We start from the raw sequence: 13,830 nt of genomic DNA on the forward strand, positions 1-13,830 counted from the left end.
CTGAATCAAAGACAGTTGCAGATGGATTCTCCACTTAGCCACTGTGGGGAGCTACCCCCACATATAGCACTGTCATATGGAATTTTCCATACCTAGCCCTAACCTCAGGTTAAGGCAACCTGTTTACGCCAAGACTTGCCTGAGATATGCAGGTGTTCTAGACCTCTAACTGCATAACAGGATGTTATTGATGTTATCGGTTGTTTGAATTTTATGTAACCTTTTGTTTGTTATGCTATACTGACTCTGTGAAACCATCTTTGAGCTTGTGGGGCTGTGGGTATATATACTTGTTTCTTGCTGTGCTTGGGGCCGGTGGTTGAAGAGCCTCTCAAAAAGGCAGCCTCCGGTCCCTTGTCGCCAAGCTCCCTACCTTGGCTTGAAAGCTTCAAGGCATTAAACGCTGATGAACGGACTGAGTACTGTGTCTTCGCTTAGTTTGTCGAGTGGCTGCCAACAAGCCACCATAGGGTATTCTCATTATTGTTACACTCTGTCACCTTCCTCCTGGAATAAAGCTTAGAACTTTGATATGGCTTACCCAACACTTAAGGATCTTTCCCCTGTGTACCCCTCTAAGTTAATGAAGGATCATGTCCATGTTCTCTCTATTCTACCTCTCTTGGTTTTCTTTCAGACTTTTAAATGTGCCAAGCTCTCTTTCCTTCAACCCAGCTAACATTCTTCTTTCCTAGCATGAAAGCGTCTTCCTTCCTCATTTCTAGAATGTTCTTCCCTTTCCTTTCATGGCTACTGCCTGCTTAACCTGAACAAATTCAAGTATCTTGTAAATCTTAGACCCCAGGAGGTCTACCAGTAGCATATTTCTAGGGCAGGTGGTGTTTCCTCTTTTGTAGAGCTGATCACATTTGTAATTATTTTTGATATTTCTATTTTTCTTCCTTATTCTGTGATGTCACAGGATGGCATATGGCATCAGTATGCAATGAATATTTTTGAATATATAAATTAACATACAAAATAGAAATAATTTTAATATTTAATATTCTTTAAGATATTAATATGATTGAAAAATGAAATTAAAAATAAGCTTATTTTGGTACAAAATATTAAAATCCATGTGCAGTTTTTAGTTGAACTTTTTGCAATCTCCCTGTATCTTTTAGCTGTCAATATATATCCATATGAGAAAAACATATCAGTACTTAAAGATATGGGATACTACACAAACACAGGTGTCTTTATTTTCTCACATTCAGTTTTGAATAAAATTATACCATAGGAATTAACAGAAATTAAAGCCAATGCGGAAATGTCTGATTTAAAAATGTAAAGAATATACATTGGCTTGCTCATGCAGAATCCATAGGAAGTGGTCACTGGTTTTACATGTAATCACATATTTTGAATGTAATCTTTTTCTTAGATTTTCTATTAAACAAAAAATCACAGGTATTCTTTCTAAAACACAGATGTGATTTTATCCAAAAATTCTTTAGTATCATTTACAAACAAAATGAATTCTTTTCCTCAATTTCTTTGCAGTCCAAACAATTACTTTTGTTATTGTATCTATGATTTCTTCCACTAGATACCTCAGTTAGAGCACACTCACCACCTGAGATCTCCTCCTCACATGGATTTACATATCTCAAGCAGGCTAGTTTTCTTATTTCCATTTAGATACTATCAGCTCCATGCAAATGTTTACTAGTCTATTCTCTGTTTTTAAGTCAGGTTACCCAGGAAACTGCTCTGAGAAGGATATTTGCTTGCATTCAAGAGGTTTACTTGATATGCTCCTAAGAGCACCTGCAAGAGAGTCAGGGAGGATGGTGCAGAGGGGGAGGGGGAGGGGAAATTGTGATGAAAACATAACTGTTTCAAGGGACCCAGTGGGGCAGGCTGTTGTCACAATGATCTTTCAGACTTTTTTTTCAAATTGAGGGACAACATATGGATCTCTTTAGCTCTACAGTGGCCATTAATTTGGTACAAGATGCTTCTAGGAAGCCAGTGAGCAATTTTCTTCTGACCACGGCAATTCCTGAGCAGAGGTACAGCTGTTGGGCTGTGCACCCTCATAAAGAATGAGGGCCTTAACATCAGGCAGTTATCTCTGAGTGTCTAACACAGCACATTACACTCTTCTCTAAGATTCCACAGAATCCTATTTTTATCACATTTAGGGGCCTTACGTTATCTCTCAGATAATAGCTTTTTGTGTATGTAGTCAATATTCACTACTATGCTGCAAATTTCTATTTTGAGTAAAACCATAAAAGAGTTTACACAATGCATTCCAAAAAATAAGCCTTTGACAAAAAACCCTTAAAAGAGCAATAAATTAATTAATGAAGTATACTATTGAAAATTATTTCAAAATTAAGACTATTAATGCAAAAAATAATAGAAAAACAAATTTTGTTTAAACATAGAACAATTCTTCAAATAAAAATAGGCTGTCCATGTTGCATGAGCATGACGCTATCACCCAATGTATAAGAAATAAAGTATAACAGCAGTGGTTAAGTTGATTTCTAAATGAAGCACAACATATCAAAAAATGTGGGCACAGCCAAAGCAGTATTAACAGGAATGTTTGTAGCAAGTAATGACTACATCAAGAAATTGGAAAGGTATCAAATAAATGATCTAACAATGCATCATAAGGATCTTAAAAAACAAGAACAAGCCAAATCAAAATTAGCAGGAGGAAAGAAATAATTAAAGTTAGAAAAGAAATAAACATTAAAACTAAAAAAATATAAAAGATCTGTGAAATGAAGTGCTTTTACTTTTGAAAAAATAAATAAAATTGACATACCATTGGTTCAACTAACCAAACAAAAACAGGAGAAAAGTCCAAATTAATAAAATCAGAGATGATAAAGTAGATGTTACAATGGATACCACAGAAATAAAAAAGATTCATCAGGAATGAATAGAATTAGCTATATATGAACAAATTGGAAAACCTACAAAAAATGGATAAGTTTCTGGATATACACAATTTACTGAAATACACTCATGAAGACATAGAAAACCTAAATAGACCAATAACCAAAACAGAGATTGAATCAGTAATAATGACCCTCCCAAAAAAGAACACCCAAGGATTTCATGGCTTCACTGCTGAATTCCTCCACACTGTTAAAAAAGAAATAATTACAATTCTTCTCAAACTATTCAAAACAATGGAAATGGAGGGAATCCTTCCCAAACTCCTTCCATGAAGCCAGCATCACCTTAATTCCAAAACCAGAAAAAGATAGAGCAGAGAGAGGACTATAGACCATTATCTCTGATGAATAGATATGCAAAAATCCTCAACAAAATACTAACTAATTGAATCCCACAGCACATCAGAAAGATCATTCATCCAGATCAAGTGAGATTTACTCCTGGAGTGATGGTTCAACATGCACAAACCAATACATGTGATAAATCACATTAACAAACTGGAGAATTAAAACCATATGATTATCTCAATAGATGCAGAGAAAGCATTTTATAAAATAGAGCATCCTCATGATTTAAAATACCTTAAGCAAACTGGTTATAAAAGGAACATTCCTCAACACAATTAAAGCATGTATGACAAACCCACAACTAGCATCAAATTGAATGGGGGGAAAGTGGGAAGCATTTCTACTAAGATCTGGAACCAGCCAAAGATGCCCACTCTCACCATTACTATTCAATACAGTTCTGGAAGTTTTAACCACAGCCATTAGATAAGAAAAGAAAAATCAAAGGGAGGAAATCAAATTATCCTTGTTTGCAGGTGATATGATCCTATACATAGGGAAACCAAAAACTCCAGTTAGAGATTACTGGAACTGTTAACAGAGTTCGGCAAAGTTGAAGGATATAAAACCAACAAACCACAACCAATAGCATTTGTACACACAAACAATGCCATGGCTGAGAAAGAACTTGTATGTTCAGTCTCATTCACAATAGCTACAAAAACTTTAAATACCTTGGGACAAATTTAATCAAGGATGTGAAAGATGTGTACAATTAAAATTACAAAATATTAAGGAAAGAAATGAAAAAAGACACATAAAAAATGGAAAAATTGTCCAGGTTCATAGATTAGAAGAATTATTATAATCATTATGTCCATACTACCCAAAGGAATTTGCAGATTCAATGATATACCAAAAAAAAAAAAAAAAAAAAAAAACAGACATTCTTCTCAGATCTGGAAAAAAATTACCCTAAAATGCATATGGAATCACAAGAGACCCCAAATAGCTAAAGTAACCCTAAACAATAAAATAAAGCTGGAGGTATAACAATATCAGATTTCAAGGTTATTAGCAGGTGATTATAATCAAAACAGCCTGGTAATGGCACAAAAATAGACATGTGGGCCAATGGAACCGATTAGAGACTCCAGAAATTAATCCACGCATCTACAACCAACCAATATTTGATGAAGGAGCTAAAATCAATCCCTGGAGTAAAGACGATCTCTTCAACAAATAGCTTTGGGAAAATTGGATCTCTGCATGCAGAAATATGAAACAAATGCCCTAACTTACAACCTATATAAAAATAAACTCACAAGCCATCAGATATCTAAATCTAAGACCTGCAAGTATTAAGTTATAAGAGGAAGCATAGGTTAAACACTGTAAGACATTAGTGTAGGCAGGGACTTCTTGGATAAGACCCCAGAAGCACAGATAATTAAGGAAAAAATAGACAAACAGGATTCCATTAATTCAATAAGTTTTTTCACAGCAAAGGAAACACTCAAGAAAGTAAAGAAAAGCAATTGACAGAACGGGAGAAAATATTTGCAAGCTCTACATCTGATAAAGGATTAATATCCAGGATATATTATATCAAAAAACTCAACAACAACAAAACAAACAATCCAGTTAAGAAATGGGCAAAGAACTTGAACAGGCATTTTTCAAAGGATGAAATACAAATGGCCAACAGACACATGGAAAGATGTACACAATAACTGGCCATTAGGATAATGCCAATAAAAACCACAATGAGATTTCACCACACCCAGTTAGAATGGCCATCACTCAAATATTAAAAAATAACAAATGCTAATGAGCATCTGGAAAAGAGGTATCCTAATACATCATTGGTGGGAATTAGAACTATACAGCCATTATGGAAGGCAGTCTGGAGATTTATCAGAAATCTGAAAACAGATCTACCATATGACCCAGCAATTCAACTCCTGGGAATTTACTCAAATGAAATGAATTCAGCATGAATGTAATGATGAAAGTATTATCTGTATATTGAGCCAATAGCACTCAAAACACAATAGGTAATATATGGAATCAACCTACGTGTCCATTAACTTAGCCATGAAAAAGAATGAAATCCTGTCTTTTGCAACAAAATGGGTGCAACTGGATACTATTATCAGTCAATCCCCAAAAGACAAATATTATGTTTTTCCTGATTTGTGTAACTAACACACAGAGTACAATAAAAATGTAATGCATATGAGTGAAATTGACATTTTGAGATTTGATTATTATTGATAGTGCTTGTCTATGCTCTTAAAGAAGAGTGGTATTTTTTTTACTTACTACTTGTTTAGTTCTTTATTTAGTGAATAGTTAATCTTGTAATTATAAAGAAAATTGAAAGTACGTCATAGTAAAATTAAAAAAAAATAAGAAAAGAAGGAAGAGGGAGTATAGAAGCAGGGGAGGGCCCAAGTGGGGTGGGAAGTATTATGCTCTTAAAACTGTGTATATGAAATTCACAAAATCCATTCACCTTATATAAATTTAAAACTTATTTAAACATAAATCAATGCAAGAGGGAACCATTTTTCAAATTGTGGTTCTGAAAATGCACTGGGGTTAGATCCATCTGCAAAGAGCTTCTCCCACTCCCTTCTAGAGCACTCCTCTTTTATTGACTTGACTTATGCAATTATAAAGTTGGTAAGCTTCTGCAAAGTATAAACATCAAATAAGATTCTACAATATTAAAACTCCCTCCCCCAAACACACATATTGCAATTAAATGTAACTTCTAATAATAAACTCAAGATTACAAAAGACACTATCTTGAATCTTAGATGATGTTTATACGACACTAATCATAGTGTTCATTTCTGTGTCTTCTCAGTCTGTGTGTTTTCTTTAGCCAAATGCTTGTGACAGGCATGAATAAAAACCACTGTTATGCAGAATGAAAGGGAAGTGGAATGGTACTTAGAACACACAACTAGAAATCAAAGCAACTTGGTATTTAAAATTCATTAACTGGCTAAGCCTTAGTAAGCTACTTAATTTTCTTAAGGTTCAGTTTTCTACATCTTAAAATCAGGAAAAATAGTTTAAATCAACTTTATTGTACCTTGGTATTCTAAAATTCTATGATTTATTAATAAATACTTTAAGTACAAAAATTATAAAACTTTTAAATAGAAAATATTTTCTTCTTAAAATTCAAAAACATTTATCTTTTAAAATATAAACTTAATAGAATAATACTTGATATTTGTTCCTAAAATTATATATCAGATTATAAGTGTAAGCTAATATGAAAGCAAAGAAAAGTTTTAAATTTTAATGACACACACCATTAGAATTGAAGTGATAACACTGATTTTATTCAAGGAAGATATCAATGACTACAAGATACACAATGTCTACACAAGAGAATAAGATATAAAGAAAGAAATGAGAATCAGTAATTAAATTTCAAAAGTTGATCAGGTCAGTAAAATATATTAAACAATAATTTCATTTTATATTCAAAATAACTACTTTGAAAACATTCCCTTTATGATGGTACGGGTATATTAGTGCAAGTGTACACACACACATACACAGTATACTATAAAATTTTAGGAATGAAGGGTCAGTATGGTGGTGCAGAGAGTTCAATCCCTGCTTGTGGAACCAATATCCCATATCAAAGTGCATGCTTTCGACCCAGCTGTTGGGCTTCCAGTTCAGCTTCCTGCTAATGCACCCAGAAAGGCCGTGGATAATGGCCCAAGACTTGAGTTTCTCCCACCCATGTGGGCAATCAGGATAGGGTTCCTGGCTCTTGGCTTCAGTGCGGGGTAATATTCCACTGGCTGTTGCAGCCATTTGCTGGGTCAATCAGCAGATAGAAGATTATCTCTCTCTCTCTCTCTCTCTCTCTCTCTCTTTGCCTCCCTCCCTCCCTCCCTCTCTTTCTCTTTGCCCTTCAAATAGTTTAAAAATTAAATCTTTTTTAAAAAGGTAGGAATGAATACAATGGAAATATATATGAAGAGCACCACCATAAATATTTAAGAAGAGGTATCAAAAGATGGTTATATGGATGGATACCAGGCCATAGATGAGAAGACTGAATGTTTAAATTTTATAATCTCTCAAAAATCATCTAAGATTCATGAAAATAACAGTGGCATGGTGGTATTGATCATAACCAGGGAAAATAAATATTGAGAATTAATCTCTAATTCTTGAAATTGAAAAACAAATGGAGAGGCACTTGTTCCACTAATTCATACAATGAAGTATAAGGCTGCAACAGAGTATCTGAGAAACAGCCACCTCCCCTATACTGGACATTTCCGGGACTTACGTCAACTGAGTTATGTTTAAGCTCACTTGTATCATCTCCATAACGAGGATATCAGTGGATTTGTGGACAGAAACTAGTTTTTATTCTTACTCATAAAATTTCTAAGAGCATGCCCTTCATATGGCCGTGTTGTGTTTACCTGAATGCAATTAAGAATTTATCACTAGAATGTCCCCATGGTAACAAACAGCCCGACCGCATCTGTGATGCTTTCCTGCAGACTTCTTCTTAGACATTCCCTTTCCCCTTTGGAGTCGCTCGGAAAAGCTGATTGAGAAAATCTACCATGCACCTCCGTATTTGACTCCCTTGGGAAACTGAAGTTTTTAAAATCTCCAATCTACATTGGCGGGGCTTTCTTCTAGCCCCACCTACTCCCAGCAAGAAGGTCCAGCTCACTCCTTCTCCCTTGCCCAAAGTAACCTGGATCTGCCTGGGCTTGCTCTGCTCTCCCCAGAGTCGCTGTGGGTGCTAAGCGTCCGCTCACACTCCCCTGGAGTGTGGACTATCAGCGGCCTCAACATCTGAAGAGAATGACTCAAAGTACTCATGTGGGGCAAAAGGCAATAGGAAAAAACTCCACAACTCCATGTTTCAGGTCAGTTTAAACTGTGAAGTGAAAAATAAAGAAAGTGAACATTCTCAGTCATTTATATCTCACCCAAATGTGGTCTCTGGGCGCATATTTACAAACTGGATATATTCCTTTAAATAATGACACTGGGAAAGACAATTTACAGGGACAAATATGCAAATAGTCCCCCAAAGAAAATTCCATAATTCCTGTATTACATCTTTATTTTATTTTAGGTTTATTTATCAATTTGAAAGGCAGAGCGGCAATGAGAAATAGAGAAACAGAGACAGATATCTTTCTTCCACTGATTTATTACCCAAATGGCCGCCAGAACCAGGTCTGGTCCAGACTGAAGCCAGGACCCAATCCTGCTCTCCCACATGGGTGACAGGAGCCCTGGCATTTGGGTCATCACTCACTGCCTCGCAAGGTACATTACCAGGAAGCTGGGTCAGAAGCAGAGCACTGGCACTTGAGCCAGCACTCCATATGGGCTGCTGGTGTTGCAAGTGTTGGTTTAACCCACTGTGCTACAATGGCAGTCCCATTTTATCAGTTTCCTAACAGTAACATTTTATGTACTGAATTTATGTACTGAATTTTATGTACATGAGAAATGCCTTATATTCTGTTGTCTCTCCTTCCTTCCCACTAACACTTTCACTAAAAAAGTGTTTCCTAAGCAACCTCCTAAACCGTTGTCTTGTGTTTGTGAGAAAGCTGCAGGGAATGACTATATTCAAGCTCCCACACCCTAGCCAAACCATGAATTAATAAATTGGCAGCATCAGAATCATGTTCAACAACCTCCCGTGGATTCATACCTGCCAGCTCTCCACAAAGATAGGCTGGGAAATTTTGGCAACACCTTGAGTTTTTATTAGACAGTCATCTCTCAGCTGAAAAATGCTTCTCTGCCAATATATTCAATATATTTAACTTCTCCAGTACTTCTGTTAATAGGAACCTAAGTTCTCAGTAGAGTAGCTCTTTTGCAAAGAGGAAACAGCACTGAGAGGAAAATCCAGGCTATATTCCAGTTGAAATAGTTCTTTCCTCTACTTTCTCGGTTTTGTGTGTGTGTGTGTGTGTGCACTCACTTCACTTCTAAGGTTCACTTTCTTGATTTTTCTCTGACTTTCCAAGTCCATTCGTATCTCCATTAACTAGCTGTTTTTCTTTTTTGTTTCAGGAGAAAAAGGCAAACCCATGCAGAATGAAAAAGGATGGGCAAAATAAAGAACGTAAACCCAAGTGGCTGTCGCCTTTGTGTAAATGCTACAGGAGACATTTGTTTGCTTTATTTATCATTTCATTTTAAATCCAAGAAGCTGTGCAAGACAAACAGAAAATGTCAGCATGGATGACATGACAAAGAGGCTAATAAACCACAGAACACTTAGACCACAGGGAAGAGCTCAACAACAGAAACTGCCTTCTGGGAACGGACCAGGGAGCTCCGCCAAGCAGGCCGCAGCCAGGCTAAGCAACCCCTTACCAGTGGAGAAGAATACAGTCAAGTACCCAAAATAGTTCACAGGTGCTGCACTGTATTTGCCATTCATAGGCCATATCTCTATCCTAAGACGAATTAAAGGTCACCACATCCAAAGCCTTACCATGGATCATCTAAATGAAAAACCAGGAAGTCTGCTGGAAATTTGCTCAGTTGCTAGTGTGGTTAAAAGAAAAATTAATTCACAATTTTATGTACTTTGTTACAGCAACACAATAATTTGAGAATTTCTAACCCTAATGATGTAGCCAGGGCAATTTAAAAGATCCCGACCATCAATTTTTACTTGCATAGAATTCCTTTATAAATAAATAAGGCCTCCCTTTGTTCATATGTTGGTGACTCTCTGATGTTTTTCATTTTTGTTTCCCTGTCACACTAATTTCTGCTTTGAATTAGCCAGATGAGTGAGAAAAAAAAGCAATCCTTCTAAAAGACTTGTTTACAGGAAAGTTAGCAAGGGTGAAACACGGCTCTGAGGTTACCTTCTTAATGGTTTCCAGCATGGAGCGCCCTCCCTGCCAGGGCTTCGAGTTCTTTCTGATACAGGATAAACTTGCCATGCTGTGCCATTTTCGGTCCTCTAGCTTCTTATGAAAAGCGTTAGCAAGCAGCAGCACCGTGTCATATATGTAAAGGTTTGAAATCTGAAAAGACATTAGAGAGCGATTGTTAGAGTCATGGATGCCAACCACCAAGAATACGAAAACCATCAGTGAAGCCGTGCACGTCATAGATGACTGGTTGACTAGGTGATTTCTTAAGCAGAAGGTTTCTTTCTTTCCTTTTCCCTGCAGTTTTGCTATTGAATATGAAGTCTCGTCTGACTGTATGCCTCAATTGCTTTTTCAGCTTATTTAGGTATGAAAGAGAAGATAAAAAAAAGAGAGAAAGAAAAGTTTTGACAGAGCAAGGCTGTTAATGTCAGACCTTAGAAAATCACTGGCCCTTATTTCTTTCTGAAGAGGTAGAGATCTAGAGGTTTTAGATTAGAAGGGCAAACTGAATAATACATTTTTGAATATGTCAAGTTTTTGCATATTAGTTATTCAGTGGAGAAACCTCAATTTGATCGTACATATAAGGAGAGCGGCATGGTACAAAAAAGAAGCAGCTAGCTGTGTATACGTTTGTGTTATAGGGATGTTGTCATGACCAAACGAGAGACCAACCAGAGCCATTCATAAATATCACAATGATCAAGGATCTGTATGAAAACATGATATACACAGGCACTGCAACTCATTGACCTGGCAAATATTATCAATTGTTAACTCTTTGTGAGTGCGGGTTTCCATTAGCACTTTCTTCTTCTGTAGTAAGCGTGTCATGATCTTCTTTCTATATGGATTGAAAGTTGATTTATAACCAATATTTGCAATTATGTCCTGCCAGAATGACCTTCTGTGTTGTCAATAAGTTATCAAAGAAATTAAAATTTATTCAAAAACATTAACATCCTAGGTTGATTAAAGTTGTAAAATGCTTATTATTACCTCAGATTTTATATCACAATATCATATTAAAACTGGATGAATCAATGTAGTAATGAAAATTAGTTTCATCTTAAAACATTTTTTTCCTGAGGTTTTAAAAAGTCCCTTGTTTTCATAATTTTTCCTAAAAACACAGGGGGAAAAACACTGTATAGATAGTCCTTTGGGTATAATTAATCACGAAGAAAACTTCCGAAACAGACTGCTTACAACACGGAATAGATCTAGGCTTTGACTACTGTGCTGATTAGTTTAATGCTATGCACAGCTGTTAATAAGCGCTTCCTAGCAGTGTTATGTGTATTTTTTCACATCCTAGGAAAATTTTAACCATTTCTGTTTGTTGAGCAATATTTTCTAATACTTCCAGAAAGTAGGTTTTCTTTGAGGAGACATGGAACACTCACATATTTCAGACATTCAAGTTTATTCCTTGAATGGAAACACCCCCGCCCCGACTCCACCCAGATAATTACAGGGGGGATAGGAAGATAATGACTGAAACGTGCTACAAATGGAGTGTGAGACTTGAAATTAATAGTAGCCCATGAATCAAAATTCAAGTCAGAATCAGACTGTGAAGACCAATAGAAAGATGTAGAAGCAGCATGAAGGATGAGGAGTAGGCTGTATCCCACAACCCAGGGAAAACGTCTGGACAGAGTTCTCAAAATGATCTGCTATGGGGTGGACCTTGTGACAGCACGGATGAAGGCACTGTTTGGGCCGCCCGCATCTCTTATCAGAGTGCTGGTTTAAGTTCCAGCTGCTCTGCTTCTGATTCAGCTCCCTGCTAGTTTATCTTAGGAGGCAGAGATAATGGCTCAAGTGCTTGGGTCCCTGTCACCCCTGTGGGAAACCCTGGCTTTAACCTGGCCCATCCCTGACTGTTGAACCTGCAGACAGAAGATATTCCTCTCTCTCTCTCTCTCTCTCTCTCTCTCTCTCTCTCTCTCTCCTCCACACACACCCTTCCTCTCTTTCACTCTTTCAAGGATATGAAAATAAATAAACAGTTTTTTAAATATTATGCAATTATCTGGAATTGTTCTAAACTTTCCTGGCTCCACTGCTTCAAAGTTGCTTCCTCTTGTCTATCTTTATTTTGCTTCTCTTTGACTGATGGCTCTAAGTATGTATATGAGATTGTGGTGGTAGCATCATTTGATGTCTCTTTACCTTCCTCATGCTAGTTAACGTCTTCCAATAGTTGGTTCAAAGGTTACGTGCTAGGAGAATCCCCCTCTCATCCTCACCTCCACTGAGACTCTGCTGAGCAGTCTTCTTTTCTCTCCCAGAAGCTCCAGTGCACGCCTCTACTGACACATGGGATACTAACCACCTGTTTATCTGCCTTTCCGACTACAATACTAGTTTTGGCTAGACAGAGACTCCTACTTCAGTAGTACACCTCCCCCCTCCCCCCCATACTTTTCTTTCCCTATACTTCACGTCCCTTAAATATAGCCTGGAACCTAGAACAATCTGGTTTTTGGTAAACAATTATCACATAAAAGAAGTCAAAGACTGGAAAGACATGAAATAAAGGAAGTCCAGTTTAAAGTCAGGTGGGTTTGACAGGAGTTAAAGATAGGAGAAATCTGGGGATGGTGCTGTGGGCAGGGCCTCCCTCTGTGGCACTGACATCCCATATGAGTTCCAGTTCATGTCCTGACTTCTCCTCTTCCAAATCAGCTCTCTGCTTTAGGTCTGGTAAAGCAGTGGATGATGGCCCGAATGCCTGGGCACCTGCAATCACGTGGGAGACCTGGAGGAAGCTCCTGGCTCCTGTCTTTGGATCACTGGCTCAGCTCTAGCCATTTGGGGAGTAAACCAATGGATGGAAGACCTCTCTCTGTCTCTCCCTTCCTCTGACTCTCTCTCAAATAAATGAATATTTTTTTAAAAGAAAAGGTATGAGAAATCTGACAAACTAGAGTCTATCCAAACATGACATTTTGATGGTGCCATCTCGCATACCTCCATGTGATAACCTCTTGAAATGGGACTATTGCTAGCCCTGAAATATCCTCTTTCCTGCAGTTTTTCTTCATCTGTTAGAAACTTCTAGATTTATCCTCATGTCATCGTTGATCCTTTTCTTGGTTTTCAATGTTTCTGTTAAATCTTTAGTAACAAGGGGGCCAGCGCTGTTGCATAGCAGGTAAAGCCACTGCCTACAGTGCCGGCATCCCATATGGGAGCTGGTTTGAATCCTGGCTGCTCCTCTTCCAATTCAGCTCTCTGCCATTGCCTGGGAAAGCAGGAGAAGATGGTCCAAGTCCTTGGGCCCCTGTCCCTGTGTGGAAGACCCGAAATAAGCTCCTGGCTCCTGGCTTCAGATTGGTGCAGCTCTGGCCATTATAGTCAATTGGGGAGTGTACCAGCAGATGGAAGACCTCTCTCTCTCTCTCTCTCTCTCTCCCCCTTTCCTTCTCTCTGTGTGACTCTGATTTTCAAATAAATAAATAAATAAATCTTTAAAAAAAAAAAAAACTTTAGTAACCAGAAGTGACACATCATTGCAGATGTAATCTGACAAGGAGAGAGTAGGGTAAGATATTATCTATCTTGCTCTTGGCAAAATGCTTCTGACATAGAGCCCAAGATATTTTAAAATGGATTACAGCAAATATGACTTGCACTAAGCTCATACTGAATTTACCTTCAACTTAACAGCTTTGAACAGCTGTCAA

At 37.3% G+C, this 13,830-nt stretch overlaps 1 protein-coding gene across 2 annotated transcripts in view; it reads right to left on the reverse strand.

The window, feature by feature from the left end:
• The window catches only part of GRID2 (glutamate ionotropic receptor delta type subunit 2), a 1,547,682-nt gene that overhangs the window by 589,408 nt on the left and 944,444 nt on the right, over positions 1 to 13,830 (reverse strand). For both annotated transcript variants that reach the window (XM_062199157.1, XM_062199156.1), the window contains one exon: positions 10,124 to 10,285. In XM_062199157.1, coding sequence (XP_062055141.1) covers positions 10,124 to 10,285 — 162 coding nt within the window. The remainder of the gene's footprint in view (positions 1 to 10,123; positions 10,286 to 13,830) is intronic.

This window comes from Lepus europaeus, chromosome 8 (assembly GCF_033115175.1).
Source record: "Lepus europaeus isolate LE1 chromosome 8, mLepTim1.pri, whole genome shotgun sequence".
In the NCBI taxonomy this organism is placed as follows: domain Eukaryota; kingdom Metazoa; phylum Chordata; class Mammalia; order Lagomorpha; family Leporidae; genus Lepus; species Lepus europaeus.